Source organism: Anarrhichthys ocellatus, unplaced genomic scaffold (genome assembly GCF_004355925.1).
Source record: "Anarrhichthys ocellatus isolate YVR2014 unplaced genomic scaffold, GSC_Weel_1.0 scaffold5, whole genome shotgun sequence".
Classification (NCBI taxonomy): Eukaryota; Metazoa; Chordata; class Actinopteri; order Perciformes; family Anarhichadidae; genus Anarrhichthys; species Anarrhichthys ocellatus.
This window is the reverse complement of record NW_022280035.1, coordinates 8,418,413-8,440,071: the sequence shown is the minus strand read 5'-3', so window position 1 is coordinate 8,440,071 and position 21,659 is coordinate 8,418,413. Positions and strand designations below refer to the sequence as shown.

Below are 21,659 nucleotides of genomic sequence, written 5' to 3'. Positions count from 1 at the left end.
CCCCCCGGTGCGGGGCTGCAGAGCAAGAAAAAAAAAACACACGGATGTGCCTCCGAAAGAGCAGCGGATACCGCCCTCCGGACCTTATTAATGCCAAGATTGTGAGTATCTGATCGGCTGCAGAAACGAGCTTGAACACGGGGAGGGGAGGGGTGTCGGTCCCCGTTTAATTTCCCCTTCCCTCGTCTCCAGTCGGCGGCGGGGCTTTTTTTTTTTTCCTCGCTCCGCGGTGTTGAGGGAAAGATCGGTCTCCGCGATTCCTTACCTCCCCTCCTTTCCTCACCTTACCTCCTTGATTCCTTCTCTCAAGAACGGGAAGCAGTCAAGGCAATATTTAGGGGGGGAGGGAGAAGAAGGAGTCGATTCTTTTAAACGGTGTTCTTAATGACACTAGCGAAGGTGTCTCCGTCCTCTCAGCCGTTATTTATTTTCTCTAACATTAAACGGGACGCGTAAAACACACAAGCAGCTTATTAGTACAACACCGAGGAGACAGTCAAACGGGGTTTTTCCTACTTTATTTAAGTTTTCTTTCTTTCACTTCACGTCCTGTAAGTGAGTTGGGCGGAAAGAAACGACAGCACACTGACTGTTAGCTTAACGTCTCTGCTGTTGATAACCGGCGAACCTTCAAGGCACGGTTCACAGGGGAGAACGGGTTCAGTTGCAACACAGGTCAGCCATGACAAACTAGCACGTATGACTGCGAATCAAACTTCATTCATTATGACATTACATACTTGTCTCTATTTCCACTTTCACTTACTTTGGCCCCATGTTTTTTCTTTCTTTCTGTCAACCCATTAGGAAGTTGTCTTTGCTGCACTTATATTTCAGGATACAGTCAAAATGTACATTTAAAAAAAGGATGGAAGCTATCCCAGCTATTTGTTATTTGTTATTTAGCTGATTCTTCTCTGGATCAATGGCAACTGCAGTGTTGATGAGTTGTGATACAGGTTCAGTGGATGGTGGACTCTAACCTCAACAACATGCAACGGTTTCTTCTTCTGTTGATTGCTGGAGTGACTTTACTTTAAGTTGTCGTGTCCGTTTTTATTATTACTTGCAATGGGAGCGCTGCATATTTACAAAATAAAATAGCCGACCACAAAAACGTGAGACATGTGTTTCATTGTGAGCATGTTGTGGTCTTATTGCGGCTCCACCCCCCCCTGCGGCCCTGCATAGAATAAGCGGTTGGATGGACTTATTGTTTATGTTGTTTTGACTGTGGACTTTCCTCTGTGTGCGATAATAAAGTTGATCTGAATCTGAACAAAGCAATGGTTAGTTGCTCACCGAGATGTTGCTTCACCCACAGCATCTCATTAGTCACATGGATGGTCAGGTCCGTTCTCTCTCCCTTCGTGCTTCATCCAGAACAACTAGGGCTGGACCCGAATACTTGGTTATTTGTTGGTTGGGTAGGTATTCCATTTATAATTCTGGAATTTCGTTACTAGTCTTTAACTCCTTGGAATTACAAACATGCAAAAACACACCAAACCTTTTGGAATATATGCATCTTACTCAAGAACAAATGGAGATACGAACAACATACGAACTAAATAATCCAAAAGATACGAGTTGCGGCCCTTTGCCATCCATCTCAGGCGAGACCGTATAGGAATAGGCTCGTTCGAGTTGAACTGCGCCTCGCCTGGAAAGCAGACGAGAGCAGGCGGACGTAGAAAGCGGCGTTGACAAAAAACTGCGTTCAAGTCGGACCGTTTTCAGCCGCCTGCTTCTTCTTCTTGTTCTTTCTTTTGCTTTTTTTGGCGGTTGGTAAACAGCTTTCGGGTGCATGACCGCCTCCCACTGATCTGGAGTGTGGACTAAGGACTCTAACACGACAACCAAACGAAAAGAAATACATATACATATATACACACACTTACATACATATGTGTGTAAATAAATAAAGATATGTATATAAATATATAAATATATATATATATATATATATAGAGAAAATAAAATAATAAAATAGGAAAAATTAATAATACATTTCTTTCTCAAATTCTATTCATTAGTGTTGTTGACTCTAAATATTCCAGAAAACGTTTCCAACATTTGTCACTAAAGCTTTTCTTTAGTACAGTAATGATATTTTCCTCTCCAATCTCTCTTAGACCTTTTTTCAAAACTTCTCTCGCTGACTCGTACCTCTGACAGGACAATAAAACGGACAATAAAAAATGGTCCACGGTTTCTTCTTCTCCACAAAATTTACACTTTCCATTATTATGCTTTCTAATAACATAGAGGGAACTGTTCAGACCAGTATGGCCATTCCTTAGTCTTGTCATAATCATCTCCTCTTTTCTAGTTTGTCCACTAGATCCTGCTCCCAACCAATGGTTTATTTTTAAACAGATATCTTCCTTTACTCCCTTTATTCGTTCTGACATATCTTTTTGATTTGTCCCTTAATCACCACTTTAGCTTCTGACTTACTTATATTTACATTAACGTTATTTTTCCCACTCTTCAAAGCCCTTTTTGCTGCTTTATCTGCCTTCTCATTGCCATCGACTCCAACATGAACCCACACTAAATGAACCGCTATCCGCATTTGATGGATTCTTAAAAATGATTGTAGAATTGCAACCGGTAAATCCTCTCTGCTTCTGGAGTGGCAACATTTCAAACTCGTTAGCACTGCACATGAGTCTGATGCAATTACCACTCTCTCTGGCCTGACGTCCTCTACCCACTGTAACGCAATAACTATATGGCCATCATCTCACATGCAAACACAGATACATCATCACTGAGTCTCTTCCCACACTCCAAATGGAATTCTGGGATTACTGCTGCTGCTGCTGTTCTACCTGTTTTAGGGTCTTTAGATCCATAGATCCGTATTTAATTGTGGTAACTGATGTATGACTTGAAGATCTTACAGTTTCCCCAACGTTCATCTCTCATCAGTTCAAGGAGGCCAAGATCAGTTCCAGGCTGTGGCAGTAACCAAAGAGGAACAGCTGGACCACAGCTGGAGAATAACTGCTATAACCTAATTCACTAGCCTTCTTATGAACAACCCAACCAGAGCTCTTTGTTGGCCTGTTGTCATGTTCCCAGCATGGCTCAATTGCACTTATTGTTGGATGGTTGTTATGTCCTTGTAAACTGACCCAATATGTCATCATGATCTGGATTCTTCTCAACTCCAACGGCATTTCCCCCATTTCTACCTGCAATGCCGGCACAGATGTTGTTTTAAAGACCCCACTACATATTCTTGACGCTTGTATTACATCCAGTTTTCCCAACAAGGTTTTAGACGCCGATCTATATTCCACACAGTCATAGTCTAGAACTGATCTTGGCTAAGTGGAGCGCAGGGCCGACCTTCAATCAGAGGAGCGGCGGTTCGATCCCTGGATCCGCTAGGAGCATGTCGATGTGTCCTTGAGCAAGACACTTAACCCTAAAATTGCTGGTCTTTAAGTTTGGATGTCTTTTTATATATTTAGCTATGTTATTATTATAATTGAAGATATAAGATTTGGCATATTTTAGTTCTTGGATGTCATATTTATTTAAACATTTATATAAATAAATATATGTGAATATAGCGTCATTTCTAAATCATACAACTGTAAATTTAAGAAATTTAAAAACTGAACCAACAGTCCAAACATCACAGCTACAGAAACAGGCTACACACGGAGGAAAAGCAATGCTGCAAGTTTCCGTCAGTGACAATTGTGCTTTTCTTTTAATGTTTTGTGATGCTTCACAATCATTAATCGATGGACACATTCAGTGCTCTGACTGAAAACATGTTGACATCAAGTAGGATGTAGGCTTTCTCAATAAATATCTTTATTTACAGATGCTAAATAAATAACCTTATATATTATTATTGTTATTGCACAAAATGAGACTAATAGCCAACAATCTAGCATTAAGTATTACAATTAGGATTTAAATTTGTTTATACTATAGTTATCCTGTTAATTAAGGATAATTTTGTCCCTGCATTTGACCCATCCCTATATATAGGGATGTCTTTGACAGGTGACACATGACACGTCAAAGGCCAAGGCTCAAACAGCCAACCTTGTGCTTATCAGCCAACCCTCTTAACCCAGTGTGCCACGGTCGCCCACCTTTTCCACTAAAGAAAATCTAAGAGCCAATCAGCTCTTTGATCCGAAGACAGCAAGAAGTTTCCCATCATGCCCTGGGGGTCACGCAGTCAGTGGAGAGCAACTGCAGCGCCTGGCTCTAAAATCTGCGGCCACCCCGCTCTCGTGAGGTTATCGTTGCCCACGTGATCATGACGTCAGCGCAAGTCCCATCATGCCCTGGGGTCATGCAGTCAGTGGAGAGCAATTCTGCATAGCCTGGCTCTAAAATCTGCGGCCGCCTCGCTCACGTGAGATCATCGTTACGCACGTTTTCATGACGTCGGAGCAAGTCAGACGCAAATCTACCCAGCATGCAGTGTGCGCCGATCGCCGGTGATCGATTCTGCGCACGCCTGGCTTAAGTCGAACGAGCCTAATGTCTGGCCGAGTCCTTCCCGAGAGCCGTCGCCGCCGTAGCTTACGTCAGAGCGTAAAGTAACCCACGGGGGGCTCCGGCCCATAGGCCAGAGCGGAAGCCTCCGCAGGCTGCATTAACGCACATGCTTGCAGCTGGACACTGCTGGAGAGACGGTGTGTCATGCACAGCGGACTCAAAATGCAGCTGTTTAGGAGGACGAGGGCCCAGGAAACGTGACTTTGAGGAACGTCAACATTTGGCCACACAGGGAGATGAGGAGAGGAGACACTGAGCGCAGACAGAGGCGTGTGTGTGTGTGAGCACCGTCCAATCGAGGCATAAAAAACAGCACACATGGGCTCATCATGACACATTTTGTTAGAAAAAACGCGTGGAGGAAGCCTCCGAGTGTGTGGTAGAGGAAATGCTTTAACCTTCTCCACTCCGGCGAGGACGGCGGCGTCCGCGATCCCCTCCCCTTCCGTTCGTACGGCCTGCTTCCGCAAAATACGTCACAAAACATGGCCGTGTTTGGTATCCCAGCATGCCCCAAATCCTCATCTTTGCAAAGAAAACTTCTATTTTCTTTCATTTCTTATGGATTTTGTCACAAACGGAGCCCAAACACACACTGTCTAAAGTCGCCATAACCGCTGCAAATCGGCTCTTGCAGCATTTAGACGGAAAAAGACACATTACAGACCCGACAATGTGCTAGCGGATGTTACCATGGAACTAGTGCCTTCAGAAAATGCTAGTACTTATAGTGCAAACCTTGACTGTTTCTTACGTAAGCCGTAAACCAACGTATAACCTTTGTGTAAATGTGCTACCGGCATACTCGATCGTACGCTCTGTCGCAGCCATTACACACAGCAAGTCCGCTACTCACACACCACGTCTTCGACCATATATACAAAGTTTTTGCAATTTGCAAAGGCTAAAAATAAAAGGAAAATAATATAATATCAAAATATAAAGGGAGAAACACCTTTAGTGTGTCAGAATATCATTTGGTTACCATGTGTCCATTTGGGTATCCAAATATCCTTTTAGAGCTCCGCCTGGATCTCTTCATGGAAGAAACACTGTGGAATGGTCATACTTTGTCCAATCTTCTTCAAATTTGAGGCAGTTGTTCACTGATACTGTAGTTACAGCCCTATACTGTCCTTTACCTGTACAGATACATCCACAGGCAGTTATTTATACTGAAAGATACTTTTTATTTTAGGCAGACAAAAATCTTCAATTTTTACTGATTTCAAAGGACCACTGCTCTGTTTCTGTATGACCTACAGGTCTCAGACACTTCCACAAGGAACCTTAGGGGGTTTTCTTTCTAGAAAGACCTCATTGATGCATATAGTCAGAGTGGTTCAGAAGCTACAGCCATTTTAATTTGGGTATGTCATTTTCGGCGGTTTTGCTCCAAAATAGGGGTCGGGTGGAGGAGGTTTGACACACGTCCGTGCTGACTTCGCGGGTCAAGGCGGACCCGCTCACTCTGCAGGTCGAATATTTGCTGTTGATAGCTGCCGAAACTCTGGAGCCCAATACATGATATTTGGGATGGACGGGCCAAGCAACCAGATGCAACCCAAGTGTCTCGGCTGACAAAAAAACTCTGCCTCTCAAGCTGAAACCTGGAGAACAAAGAGTTTTGCTGGACAAGTTCCCTAATGCCTCAATTCACTCAAAATGCAAGGGTAGTGTGCAGAACTCACTGGCTGCATCCCATAGCGTTGCGTCATTTGATGCTGTAGAACGCAGCACGTTTTATAAACTCAACATCATTAGGTTTTGTTTGTGGTCGTGGTGGCATCTGGTTGGAGGGAGATTTTCAAGGTAGCGGAAAGTTTCCTACTTGTCGGTTGTATTGTGTGTCATTTCCAGTTCATGTCACAGTATAATCCGTGTGTTTTCTGTTTACTAAGTAGAAATGTGGGAAGATAGCGTGTACTACTCCCCCAACATTTTAGTGGTTTCGTCTCCAATCTAATCATGAGCACACAGCTGATAGGTGTTTGCTTTGTTTACATGACGTAACGTCACGCTTGCTGTTAGGACACCGTCCAGCTCTCTGTGGCCACGTTTTCTGCCATCATTACTGTTGTTGTTGAATTATTCCCCGTTCAACTTCACCCAACGTTACATTTTATTTTCAGTTGATGAAGGTGATATGTGACTCCCGTCATGCGGTGCATACGAGGCAGACGGCTGCGGTAGTGCTGCTTTTTTCTTTTTCTTTCCACAATCCATTATACATTTTAGTATTTGAATGTACAGCCCTATCAGCTGACATTTGGGGCAGTTAAGACAAATAAATCAGTGTGAGATTCCTTTACTTTTCCTACAGTGTGGTCGTGGTTTGTGAGTTCATCGTGACCTTGCTGTACTTGAGGGTATGTTTATGTATAAACTGACAGTGTGAAGTTCCTACATGCTGCTCCTACAGCAGGCCAGTAGGAGTCTTGTTGTATACATTTTCTTGTATATCACAACCTTAGTATGAAGTATGACTTCAATATTCCTATCGGGACTTAAGATTCTTATTTATCATCATATAAGGTGTCGACTCTGGTTAGGCGCTTTTAGATGGAGACACAGAATGGCAGAAATGTTTTTGACAGCCTTTCTCTCAGTCTCCTCATCCCTTTGTAGTAAATGCATTTTTATGAATCATACTGGACACCTTTGGGTATTGCACAGGAAGGTGTGTGGCAGACTTGTCAGTTTTTAGAAGAAAGGCTTTTTGCATTTCTTCTCTGTTTTCTATTTGTTGTGTCCGAGTATGTGGAACTGCTGCCTATCAAACCTTCTGAACCCTCGGGTTCTGAGGAGGTCTTTTCTTGAAGCCGGTTTGAATTCCGCACGCTTCTATAAAATAATCCTCTTGAAAGAGAAGTGAGATCTGTTCGTAGGCGTCTAGGTGAGGTTCGTTGGTGTATAAAGCTTTTTTTCCTCACGTGACTGATCACACCACGCTGAAGGAAGAAAAGTCTGGTTAAATGGCTTCAAACACGTGATAAAAGAAATCTCTGGCTAATTTTGGGCTCCGAACCCTGAGATTAAGAAACACACCACCTCTCAGATACTGATTTATACCCGTCATTCTTTTGTTGCCAGTTGGTACACACTTCCTCTTCCTGTGTCTTTCTTCATTGTGTCTGTTGCTTACTTCCTCTTTTTTGTTTTAGTTTTTTTAAAGTTGGCTTCTCTTCCTTAGTCTCTCTCTCTCTATCTCTCTCTCACATTTTCTGTCTCACCCCATTCAATATGTCACTTATTGTTTGTTTCTGTCTTTCTGTCCACCTTTAGTGTAGTGATGTGTGTGTGTGTGTGTGTGTGTTTTGTCCGTGGTTGCTATTCTCCGAGGTGTGTATGTCTTTATCATCATCTTGCACAACGAGTGACTGGTGGTCACTCTTTTTAGCTGTTACTGTTGATGTTTGATGTTTCAATTTGATAAAAAAAGTCACAGAAAAATAGCATTTCCATCTTTCGCTCTCTCTCTCTCTCTCTCTCTCTCTCTCTGTCTCTCGCTCTATCTCTCTTTCTCTCTGTCTCTCTATCTCTCTCTCTGTCTCTCGCTCTATCTCTCTCTGTCTCTCTATCTCTCTCTCTCTGTCTCTCCCTCTCTCTCTCTCTCTCTCTCTCTCTGTGTCTATCTCTCTCTCTCTCTCTCTCTCTGTCTCTCTCTCTCTCTCTCTGTCTCTCCCTCTCTCTGTCTCTCTCTCTCATTCTCACACAGCAAGCGATGTGGCGCTCAGTCGTCTCTGTAACTGTCTCATTCCTCAGTCAAAAAGTTAAAATCTATTGATAAAAGATAGATGTAATCATTTCCAAAATTCACAACATGTTTTTTTTTCTAACAAAATACTCTGCTTCAATCTGTATTTTTTTTTTTGTTTAGCCATTCAAAAACAACATTTTCACAACGTTTGAAAAAGCAAAACAAAGGGAGGGCCGCGCCTGAATTAATGTTGCGCTCTATCAGCAATCCTACAGCACCATAAATTACATTTATACAACCACTGTTACACTAAATCCCCATTTTTTTAAAAGTGAAAATATCATAAAATATGATGACAGACATTCGAAGCTTCATTCAAAAACCTCAAACAAAGCTTCAAATGTAAAAAGTGACATTCGATACAGACCACAATGTTACCTACTCGTATGGAGCGCACAGCAACGTGTTGTCACTTATCTAAATAGTTGAAGCCAATTATTCATGGTGTTTATCTCTGTGTTGTTCCAGATGTTTTAGTCCAGGGATGCACAGATGCAACTTTTCCTCTCCCAATATGATACCTCAGCCCAGTTTACCTGCAATACTGAGTATTAATATTAGCCAAATCATTCGCTTTAATGTGTGAATGTAACACACGTCGTCTTCGATGGGAATAGCGGTGACCTACCAATACGTGCCAAGAGAAGACTTTCTGTATCTCTTTATTAAATCATCTTGTAAGGACAAGCTTCGGTGTGGCATATTCACATGCACTTGCACGTACATTTCCATATGTATGTGTGTGTGTGCGTGTGTCTGTGTATTTATAAAGGAGAGGTCCGAGGCAGAAGGGGGGATGACATGCATGTGTCCGGCCTGCTAAGATCGCTGACGACTCACACACTAACCGACAGACCGCCCTCGCGACATGACGGACGTACTGGTAAACCAACTGCATCTCTTCCTCCCTCTGTCTACCAGATTCCTTTTCTTGCTTTTCCTCTCTTTGTTCATCTCTTTGTGTCTCAATAAAACATCTGTCTGCTAGCAAAGACACAGGCCAATGGCAATAATAGCAATAATAGACTTCTCCTCTAGAGTTGTTCCTGTAGCGATACTGATACAGCCTTCTGCTCACAGGAACAAAGAACAACAACACATATCACTCGCTACCCGATCTGTATGTACTGCTTAGTTGGTATTGCTCATGTGCAAACTAGTACAACACACCTGTGGTGTAACACTCTCGTGGTGTAACACTCTCGTGCAACCTATTTTTCCAGATACTTTATTGATACATTGCGAACAAGAAATCGGTGTTGAGAAGCTTACATTATTATGATACGAAAGGCAGTTTAATCAGGAGGTTCTGACTCCTGAAGACAAGGGACAAGTGTCACTATTACACAAGGTTAAACCATGACGAGCTCGAAATCCATAAAACAAGCCTGAAAAATAACGAAATCTGAAACAGTTATGAGATTATGAGATTTCAGTGTTTTCTCTCCCCTTGTCTCCTCGTTATCTTTCTCTTAAATTTAATTGTCATTTCATTTCCCCTTGTTGCTTCCAATGTTGACGATATACAACTGCTGTCAGCTTGGCTCCCTCATATCTGCTTGTCGTTTCTCTGTCCCCTCTCTTTGTCCCCCTTCACCTTCTATCTTTTCCTCTCACTTTTTCTCTCACTCTCTCCCTAACTTTTTTCTTATCTCACTCCCTCCCATTCCTCCCATTCCCTCCACTCTTTTGTTTTCTTTTATTATCTCTGCCTCTCACCCACTTTCCCTCTTCATATCCCCCCTCTCTTTCTCCAATTCTTCCTCCCCTTAGGGTTACTAACAACCTAACAAGACAGGGGTGTCTACTTTTGGCCATGCAATGTACACCTTCATTTAATCATGGGGGAAAGCAGGACAACAGCAAAGCTTTTCTGAGCAGTCCTGCAAACCGCTGGCCTCTTTTCTTATCTCTAGTCTCCTTCCTTTTAAAGAATAAGGGATAGAGACACAGCAGAGGTGAGACATTCCTGCATTGATACCTGGGGCATTTATGTAGCTTAAGGGATACATAGTCAGATTTGTAAAGTTTGGTTGTTCTTGTGAAAGAAAAATGTTGACAAGTCCAGACTGGACTCCAGGGGTGTCCAAGTTTGGAGGGAGAAGGAATGTAAATGTTGGGTTTTAGCAGCATTTCTTCCCTTAAAGCCATCTTGGCATGAATGGGCCCATGCAGTCATGACGGGTTGGGTTGTTGTGCGTGGGTGTGCATGTGTAGACACCAGGTCTGATTCATCAAGTTTCAGAAAGAAACCAAGAAGCGCTGTGTGTCACAATACCTCTGACTCTGTTTCCTGCCTCTCTCTCTTTCTCTCGCTCTCTTTTCCTGTTGCATTGGACTGGCTTTCGTCTCTCTTCCTCCTTCGCTGGAGTGAATGCTTGTTGATTGATGGAAGAGTGCGAGAAAATCAAAAGAAGAAGCCGTTAGTTATTTCATTCAGTCGTCCATCCTCGATCCGCCATTGAATCGACTCGTCCCTGGTGAGCTTTGTCTGTGTGCTGCCACTTTAACGTGCCGGGTTATTGAGCAGGGTTTGGTTATTTTGTACACTCTTGAAAGTCGTGACTTCGTAGCTCAACAGATGGAGCAAGGCAGTACCGGCATTCGTGGTTTGATTCCCTCTCTGGCTGCCCATGCAGTTGATAAGAGTGTCTACCAAGGTGAAAGCTGCTTCATTGCTCAAATGTATGCGATTCAACGACGCCTCTGTGGGTTATTGAGAACATTCTCTGTTGTCTCTTTGATGAAACTCTTTCAACACCCCACCCCGTTAGATACACTTGAAAATGCATCGTCATCAAGCTTTAAACCAGACTGTTTGTCTCAGTTCCTGAAAAGTGGGCATCTTGGGGATAAATGCAGCTTTGCAGTTTTTTGGCTGATAAACGACAAATAACCTGCTTATTTTCCAAATCAGAAAGTTTCAGATGGATTTCACACCTTTCAGGTCGTTGGCTTTCTTTAGTTCATTGTTTACCGTTCATCTTGATGCCTTGGCAACTGCTGTATACACATTTCAAATGCTTTACACTTACAATACAACTAGGAAATAATACAGTAACAATTTCACCATTCAGTTAAACGCACTCTAATCATTTTTATAATTGTTAATTACAGCATGCAATGAAACATGCGGATGCCAGCAGGGAGCTTTGGATGCTCCAACATCTGAGATTGAAGAGTCGGATTTGGCAGCTTTGCAAGAAATGACCAAAGTCACATGATTGTTTGAATGTTTAGTTTTACTTATTGTAAAGCTGCAGCTAACAATTACTTTCATCACTTGTTAATCTGATGATTTATTTTCTCCATTAATGGAAGACGTTTCTTGCTCCAAAACAAATCACCACAATGTTTTAAAACCCAAGGTGTTTGCATTACATTGTGTGCACAACCAACAGGCTAAAACACAAAGGTAGTGCGTGAAATATCTCGGAAAACAAATCCGCAAAGTACTCTAACTATTAATGTTGTCAAATAAATGCAGTGAAGTTAAAAGTACACTATTTCCCAATGAGGTGTAGTGGGCTAGATGTAAATAGTTTCATATATTTACATGGAAGTACTCAAGTTAAGTACAAATACCTCAAAATTGTACGTAAAAACGGTACTAAAGTAGCCTAGTTGTACTTAGTTACATTCCACCACTGCTAGAAAAAAGAGCACAAAGTCGTATACAAGAGCACCTAGTTCTTCATAGCTCTTACCTCTTGTTTATGCTCTCAAAGTGCTCCATTGATGCAACATTAAAATGTACTGAATTTTCTTATGGGGGAGCATGCACCCGGACCCCTTAGAGTGTCCAAGGTCCACCCACCATAGTCCAACAAAGTCCTGTGCGAAACAATGAAGATTATAAGTCCTGAAGTAAAATTTAACCGATGGAAAGTGTTGACCTGTAATGTAAAGTTAGGGCAATTTGTAGTTGTATGTAGTATGTATTGTAGTCAAGATGCTGTTGGTGTTGGCATAGAGCATATTGAAGTGCTGCAAGTGGATAATGAATGTGTTGGAGGAATTGTAGAGGAATGATCTAAACACTGCTATTGTTTAAACCTTCAGCTGGTCCAGAGGTACAAACAGAGAATGAACATGTAGAGCTTCAGTGGCTCCAGAAAATATGGCTGTTGAGTTTAACATTCTTGTCATCCGCTGCAGGGATCAAACCTTTGAGTTGACAAAGAAAAGATGTTGCTTTTAAAGGATGAGTTCACCCAAATGACAAAAGAGCTGTAGAGTTGTTGTCTCTGAGATGTGTGCTTGTGACAATGAGGAACTGAAAAAAGGGATTTGACCATTTTGGTCACATTAAGTGTCTTTTGTATGTTTCTTTTTGCTCATTTTGGACATTGATTGGGTTTAAAGTGTTTTTAATGGGATGTAAACATTCTCTTGTTTGGTTAAAGGAGAACCTTTAGAAATAGTCGCGTAGCTCGTATGATTGAGGTGACGTGTGTGTGTGTGTGGTTGTGTGGTTGTGGTGTGATTATAAGTAGACACGTGTATGTTGCGAATGTGTGTGGATCACAGTATGTTTGTGTATTGTATCTTGGAATGCACATGTGAGCAGTTGTAGTGTGTGTGTGTGTGTGTGTTTAACCAGGCTTGTCCATATAAGGTAAGGAGAGGAGATGCATTTTGGAGCTTGTCGGCGCAGCCCTCTGGTAAAAAACACCATATATCTGTCGCCACGGAGTGCTGTTAGGCTGGATTTATAGACCCACTTACTGTGTGTGTGTGTGTGTGTATTTGTTGTTAAGTAAGAGGGAGTAGTGTGAAAGCGAACGTGTGTGGGATTTTCAAAGAAAGTAGATAAAGAGAGACAGATCAAGAGCAAGAGGAGAGGAGCACACTGTACAAAGCGTGCATGTGTGTGTGTGTGTGTGTGTGTGTGTGTGTGTGTGTGTGTGTGTGTTAAACAGTGCATTAGCGAAGCTTTAGCAGTGTTAAACATGTCAGGGCAGGAGCTTGGCAAAGCTCCTCTCCTCCATAAAACATTTTCCTGTCTTCCTGCACCAGATCTGGGGTTCTAAGACACCAAGAACTTGAGGAACACCAGAGAAAAATCCTTGCTGGGATTTGGTATCAAAAACTGCTCAGAAAGGCCTTGTTTGTCATACATCCTGTGAATGCCCTCGGCCTCTAGTCTGTGGTTGTCAGGTTTCATGAGGCTGTGATTATCCTAGAGGTCACAACCGGTCATTTCAGGTGAGGTCATTCCAGTGCTGAAAATAAGATGTTGGCGAGGCAAAGGTGAGAGACTTCCATACAGCATAGTAGGTCTGAGTGTCAGCAGAGTGAAGCGACATAAGTGTGCTGTGGATATGTTGTGTTGTGGATTGAAATCACAACTGAAACAGGTGATTAAGTGCAACATGTTTGATTGTTGCAGTTGTTTGTTCAGCAAAAATGTCAAACATTGATGTGAACATTTTTTTCTTTTGGGTTAGACTGTAGACTTTTGGGCTGTGGCTTGTTTTAGTTTCACCTTCAATCTTATGAGATCTAATCTAAATTAATGAGTTCATGCCAGATTTGAAGGCTCCTCTGGTGAGGATTCCTCGGTTTCTCCTCACCAGATGACTTCTATAGCGTTGTGACTTCACTAGAATAATTCCAAGAATATATAAGATATAAAACATGAGAGAACATGACAGGTAGTTTGTGAAAAATGTGCCTCTTACTTCCAGCTGTGAGGTAATAACGCCTAAAGGTGTAAAGGGGTGCGATATACAGTATAGTGTTGTATGTTGCCTGTTCAAATTCCACAAAAGCAGTGTTGCATAAGTCAAGAAAAATGATTAGCCAGTGTGAACTAAAGAAAAGACCTTCACCCATTATTCAGTGTGAAGTAGGAGGGGCTTGAGATACCGTGTTTTTGACTGTTATATGTCCTGACTGCTCTTGGTGACCGTGGCTCACTGGCTTAAGAGGGTTGTCTTAAAGCTTATGTTTGCAGCGTCCATTTAAAAAAACAACATTCAAACCTCCGAGTTGATATCACGGTATTTGACGTTCTGCACAGATAACATAGTTGGACGCATCTAGCGACGTAATTTCTCGCTGGTGTAAAATTATAATTGTAATTGTTATGAAGTGGAGGGACTTCTGCATGAAAGGAATATCATATTTTATTAGCCTCAGTAGTGGATATAAAACTAAAAGAGACCCATGGGATGCTATTAATCGTTAAGTGTTGAAGTGATAGTGCAGACAACAATGCTTTGTAAAATACTTGAATCACATTGTTTTCCAAGACATTTATTACATCAGTATATCGTATGTTTTCATTCTCAAACATAGCTTAACCATGTCATGTGATATGTCACTTCAGTACACAGGAACAAGACCTGCTGGGCCCACTACAGAAACTTCCAGATGAACATATAACATCCAGGGATTGTCGTTATAGACACTAACTAACACAGACCATCCCGGTAACCACACTGACCAAACAGGGTCCAGGACAGTAGACGTGCACGTGTGTGTGCTCATGATCAGGATGGTACCACAACCGTCTCACTTTGAGCAAAGTAAACGCTAATAGCAGCATCGCTCGTTGCAGAGCAGCATTCAACAGGCAGACACAGAATAGCAGACAACACAAATATGCAGAATAAAAACAAACCCAGCTTACAGTTTCATTTGACTCTCTTCATTTTGTTTCAGAGAATGTAAAAACAATGTGGTGGGTCCCCCTCCCTTCCTCACCAGTGCGTCCTGTGTCCTCAATGACACAGTACGGTGTGAACTCTGCACTCAGTATTCAGCAAAAAATATGCTACAGTTAACAAAACTTTTTTTAGCATTCTATAATGTAAAATATTAAACCTCAAATACACACATGCACAGACAAGCGAACAGCAGTAAACAAAACAAAAAAAAAACAGCAGTTGATGCACAGGTCACCTGCGGGTTGCGCATGAGTCTAAAACGTAGATGCCTTTCCTTCCATTGCCTGTAGATGGCACCTATTGCTATATTGTGACGCTTTGTCTGTGACAATATCTACATCTGCAAGTCAAACTGCTGCTGCTCTCTGTTAATCTAAAAAGCTCACATTGTGTCCTGAGTGTCCATTCAATTGTCACCAACCAGTTGATTAGATGTTCAAGTTTGTTTATAAGGGAAAATTTTGGTCACAGTGACCCCCACCAATATGTAACACAAACGCGCGCACACACACACACACACACACACACACACAGGGCTGTTGGCGATCAGGTGGTGAGATTACGGAGCAGTAATCTCTCAGATTAATACTTAAAATGAATGTTTAATTGCTTAAACCCTGCTGGCAGGTGCAGATGCGTGTGTGTGTGTGTGTGTGTGCATTTGAGTGTGTGTGTGTGTTGGTAGACCAACGTGCATTACACAAATGCCCGGCAGTGCCTCTCTGAATTGAAATGTCATCTTGCTTTATTGGCATGGTATGCGAGTCCATCTGTGCTGCCAAAGCACGCAGAGATGGCAAGCAAATGTGTACAGTACAAAAGAGGTGATCGCAGCGCAGTTGACCTATAGATGTATGATGGACATGCACAGCACTGCATGCATTTAGCCTTAAATATACAGAAATATGCTTGTTTTGTTTTCTCATTAATACAATAAAGATTGTGTCAGTGAGGACATCAAACACGACAGGCATCAAGCTATTAAGAACTTCGGGTGTTGTTTACTGAACGGCGACACATTGTTTCAATTTTACAACTGATCAAACAGTCCAGATATAGTAAACGAAAGTCATGTTGTGGAAATGTTGTTTAATTATCGGTCATACAGTTGGCTCCTTGTACGACTCAACAGTCGCCTTTGCTTTCTTACGCTGAGACAAGAATGTGTGAATGAAGCAAAGTTGAAGCTATAGCTAGTTAGCCAGCTTGCAAATGACACCATGTGCTTCATGGGACACTGGCTTCAAGGGCTGCACAATTATTGCCAATATGATAATCGCCATTACTTTGATCGATATGATTATTTATCACGATTATTCCTTGAAGTTAGTGACAAAATATTTGTATGCGTTTTCACGTGCAAATTGATTGTAATTTTAAGTACCGTTGTGCTACATTCCTCCGAATTAACAAATCTCTTCATCAAAATAAGACTTACAGTAAGGTCTTCTTCGTCTGAATTCAGTGCATTTTGACCGTCCCTGATATACAAGATGGGGTAAAATGTGTAATACAGTGTACTGCTGTTCTACTCTCAACTGCAGCTGCAACATTCTGCAACATTTTGAGAATGACAGCTCCCCAAAAAGTGAAGCCACAACATCTTAATCGCTGTGTAGCAGGACGGTGCAGGAAATCAGCATGTGTGCTCTGTCCACTTTACCAGGATAAGTACAAGGTCAAAAAATATTCCGAGATGGCGTTAAGATGAGAGGGAAGTGAACTAATTTGTGTGTGTGTGTGGTTTCTCAGCATTCTAAAGTCATCTAGTTTAATCAGATTAACACTCCGACCCAAATCCTGTTAAACACACACACACACTCACACTGAAATTAATGTGGAGCAAGAGGAAGTGAGACATCTGCTCAAAAGGAACTGTACACATTAGCATCTTTCTTTCTTCATGTCCTTTTCTCAGCAGTCTATTTTCTTCCTTTCTTTTCTTGCTTTCTTCTTTCTAAACTAAGCTGGTGCTGGAATTCAGTCATCACCTCCAGAAAACATGAATTTACACACACACACACACACACACACACACACACACACACACACAAAGGGAGAAACGCGATAGCTCTGTGTTATAAAAGAGAGGAAGGGGAGTGTCTTTCCTGTCTTTGCTCTGAGAGTGCAGGTAAACTGTGACACCAGCGCTAGTGTGTGAGTGTGTTTCTGAAGGTGTGTGATGTATTTTGTGTGTGTCTCAGCAGTGAGCATGCCCTGTTAGAGGCCCCACAGCTGGCTGAGTGAGACACTTTCATTGGTATAAATGGGCACCGTCTTGAAGAATAGTCTCCAGATCTGATTATACATCCACGGTTTCATCATGAAGGGTTTCTTCTGTCTTTTTTAACTGACTCAAAACAAGATAAATAATATATTCATTTGAATCACCGGGTCCTGATTGGTCCTCACTGATGTAATGTTTTTCCGTCTGTCGCTACTTTTTCATTGCTCCAGCCAGCAGTCTGTCCATCATCGACAACAGGCAGCACAACATGAAAATGTTGCGGGTTACTGCTTTCATTCACTAATCCACAGTATTACCGGCATCACCATTCTGCCACATTCACCCGCTCTGAGTGTTGGCATCAAGTGCACACACACACACACACACACACACACACACACACACACACACACACATACACACACAGATCTGCTGCCCACTTCTGTCCCTGTGCTGGCAGACAGACAGACACACACACACACACACACAGAGTCGACAGCTGGAGGTTAAAGTTAGCTGTAGTTTCACCATTTTTGAGAAATGGAAAAATAACAACAGCACCCAATCAGATGATGAAAGCATCTACATGGAATTATCTTCACACACACACACACACACACAGTTGGTGTGTATTTGTGTGTATTGGCTTGCTTTTCTTTTACGTCTGAATGCACCTTTTATGTTTGCGTATGGATGTCACTTATGTGCCTTTTCATTATGCATGTGTGTGTGAGCACATGGTGTCCACTGTGTGCTGGACAGTATGTACATGTTTGCCCATATGGCTGTGTTTCATAACTCCTTCTGGCCCATTCGTCCCAAGAAGTACAGTAACATTCTTTGAACTCCGTTTTCAAGACGATGGAGGGAGCTTTAATCAGAAGATGTATAAAAAAAGGAACTGTATTTAAACATGTTTGTCATAAATAAAGCGATTCAAGAAACTTGGTGTCCTTAGTCCAGAACCTAAAGTTGAGAAATCTGTGTTTGTGTTTGTGTGATCGTCTTAGTGTGTGTGTGTGTGTGTGTGTGTGTGTGTGTGTGTGTGTGTGTGTGATCACAGCTCAATCACATGATGCATCACATTGCACGGTCTGTCTCCATACCCGCTCTCTTTCACTTCCTCTATTCTACATGCCGTCTCTCTCTTCCTCCATACCCTCTCTAAATTTGTAAATCTCTTGTCTCTCTCTTTCTCTCTCCCTCATGTACTCTATAATCTTGCCATCTTTCGACATCTCACCCTTTTTTTATTTCTCTCTGTATCTCCCTCTGCCAACTTATTTATTCTTTCCCCCTTTTCTCGCCGTCTCACATCAGATAACCCTCGTCTTTTTTCTTCTTCAATCCCCGCCCTTCCCCATCTCACTCTCTGTTTGAAGAGAAAAAGAGTGTTTTGTTCATCTTAATCTAAAACAGCAGGTTTATGTGTTTTGTTTTTTTTAAAGCCTCAAAGCACGTTACACTGCAAAGCAGTGCTCATGCCTTCAAGTCACTGAAATGTGCTTCTTCATTTAACTGACAAAACTCTCTTTTTTCTCAAGTTCTCTCTCTTCCGCCCTAATTTACAATTTAATTATTACTACTATTAGCATGTCTGTTGCACAGAGACAGTAGTGTGGAAAAGACTGGAGTCTGGCAGAACAGAGACTAATGTAATCAAAGACGTCATAAAAATGTATTCTTTTATTATTCGACTGCAGATCCTTCACTGTGAACTCGTACTCATCAATCGTCTCTAAAGGCAGACATGCTATGTGTAAAACACTGACCGACACATGAACTGTGTAACCTTGCTATGATTACTGTAAACAAAGATCATTTTTAGACCATTTCCAGCTTCTGTCTAACATGAGTGGTGTTGTTAGAGCTCAACTTTCTCCATATTCAGACTCTCGTTGGAGATGTTGGAACATCAGAAACATGTTAAAAGTCCTTTTCTTTTCCAGAAGTTCTTTCAACCTTTCATGTCCACTGGATGTGGCTTTGTTGCATCCCGGTTGACCTGAAAATCATCTTCTGTCAGCAAAAGCTTGCTGGTCTGAGCTCCACAAATGCAATAATGCAGCAAGAGGCTGACTGAGATCTTTGGAGTGTCTTTAAATCCCCAAAATTAACTGAGCATTAATTGATTTATACTTAAAGTCCTTTTTTTCGAGTATTCCCACGTATTGGTACATCATACTTTTCAGTTTAAGATCCTACATAAAAATACATATGATGAAGGAATAGTTAGAAGAACCAAAACATTATGAAAATGAATTGGCGGTCCCTGTTGACAAAAGCGGTAGTGTTTCTGAGCACCACAGTCCCTTTAGAAAACCTAATTCTACAGCAGCAGTGGGACAGTCTACCCTGCACAGGTGCTTTTGCTGCAGTAATTAAAGGATAGTACTTATTCCACCACTATAAATGACAGTGAAGAAGAAATCACAACATGTTTCTCTCTCTCTCTCTGTCTGTGTCTCTACAGTACACAGGTCCAATCCCGGCCGAGCGAGGGGGCGAGCTGGCCATGGGGGGAGGTCGCAGCGAGACCTCGGCACTGAGCGGGACGGGAGGGGGGCGGGGCATGACCACTACGCAGAATTCCCAACGGCCCAACGCCTGCTGCTTCTGCTGGTGCTGCTGTTGCAGCTGCTCATGGTAGGAGACAGGAACACACACTGCATTTATACAGACAAATACACACACACACACACACCTGGCACACATGTGAAACCTCTTATGTAAGCAAATACACACTGGCGCAAGTACTGCTGTCCTGCAGGGCTGTATCCAATGCCTTTTTTTTTACTTTCCTTAATTGAGGCTTTTGAATGAAGCTTCAAATCACATCATCCCCTTAAAAATAAATTCTCAAACAATATCCTCAATTTGAATACTGGTAAATCATCAGATTAAGTGAGTTACTTAATCTTACCAGTGCCTAATTCCCTCAACCAATTTATGGTTGAGGGATTACCGCCACACAACTCTCAACACGGCGACGGCTGAGCCGGCGGTTATCAGCTAAAGGTGATAACAACACAAACAGTGTAATCAACAGCAGCAGAGCTAACAGTGGTAACTTGAGGGGGAATTGGAGAGTGGCTGCTACACATGACTAATCTGAATTATATCCAGTATAGCAAACATTATAGCATGTGCTCATATAATAAGACAGTTAGCTTGGATGTTGTGAGCATATTTAAGGCCGTTAAAGTCATGGACTTTGTTCTGCAGAACAAACTACAAGAGGTTGGGCAATCCGTGTCATGGTTTACCGACATCACACCAGAGTGTTCATTTATAGGCTCGTTTTAATCTGAGGAGACAGGAAGTAGCGTGGATCATTACAGTAGTGTGATTTTTGAGCTAAGCAGCCGTATGTATTACATTCTTCAGGTTCCTGAAGCTGTTACTAGAAAGCCCGGAGCACGACAAAAACATTTCAGCGGAACACAGACCGGTCTCATTCCTAGGTCGTGAAATACCGTCGCTTTGTCACAGCCCTCTGGATCTGATACCGACGCACAAGGCACACTTCAACGTCCGTGAGACGCACTGGTGATCGCACGTGTTTTTGTCTTGTTGCAGAGAGTGGAGTTCTGTTCCTTTTTTTTAAATTTAAAGGCAAAGTGGCACTGCATCACCCATACAGGCGCAACTAAACTCACTAACCAAACACCCGCCCCACACCGAGGTGAAAGACAATGACGTGGCAGAAATTGTTGGGCCGGCACCCCTTTTAAAACCACGACAGAATCGGCGTCAGTAAAACTTCAGCAGTGTGTGTGTCAGCTGTCTTCTTGTTCGAGTGTTACTGACATACAGTATGTTCTTTATGTATTCATGAAGTAACAACAATGAAATAAGGACCTAATAAAGTCAAGTACCAGTTTCTGGTAAAGGCAGACTTGTGTTCTTTGGTTCTACTTACAGCTGTAGACCATTGACCATCGTCTGCCTTGTCTCTCTACTGAACAGTGTGACACTTGTGACAATCTCTACCGGCATCACACACTGCAAACATAAGCAGCCCAAGCTGATCAATCACAGTTTTTGCGGTTTCCTACTTTCAGCCACCCAGTGTGGCTATATGCACACACACGCTAACACACACAGGAAGACATCGGACAGAAGTGTTCACCATTAAACACTCTGAGTCTCCAGACATTAGTCAGACAGTAGCTGTAGAGTGATTAGGTCTCTATAGTTCCCACAGGGTAACTCATTATTTATAGCTCTCTCTCTCTGTGTTACACACACACACACACACACACTGAAGGTGTTGACACCTGTAGCTCCTGCTTTACCCTGCTGTTAACATAGCTTTGGTTAGTGCCGTCATTCAATGGGGTAGTAACATCGTTGTAGGTGATCGTACACGTGTTCATAGTTCTGAGAGCAATTACTCTTCTGTCAGCTGTGCTTAAGTGTGTGTGTGTGTGTGTGTGTGTGTGTGTGTGTGTGTGTG

The 21,659-nt window shown here is 42.3% G+C and overlaps 1 protein-coding gene across 2 annotated transcripts in view; it reads left to right on the top strand.

Annotated features, from left to right (window-relative positions):
* Nucleotides 1–6: 6 nt before the first annotated feature.
* The window catches only part of rgs19 (regulator of G protein signaling 19), a 27,651-nt gene continuing 5,998 nt past the window's right edge, over nucleotides 7–21,659 (top strand). Inside the window, exons 1-2 of one of the 2 annotated variants that reach the window (XM_031844879.1) lie at nucleotides 7–101; nucleotides 19,674–19,846. In XM_031844879.1, coding sequence (XP_031700739.1) covers nucleotides 45–101; nucleotides 19,674–19,846 — 230 coding nt within the window. In that variant the 5' untranslated portion in view covers nucleotides 7–44. Of the gene's footprint in view, nucleotides 102–8,440; nucleotides 10,780–19,673; nucleotides 19,847–21,659 lie in introns of those variants that run through there. The other variant, XM_031844880.1, reaches the window with a different exon arrangement.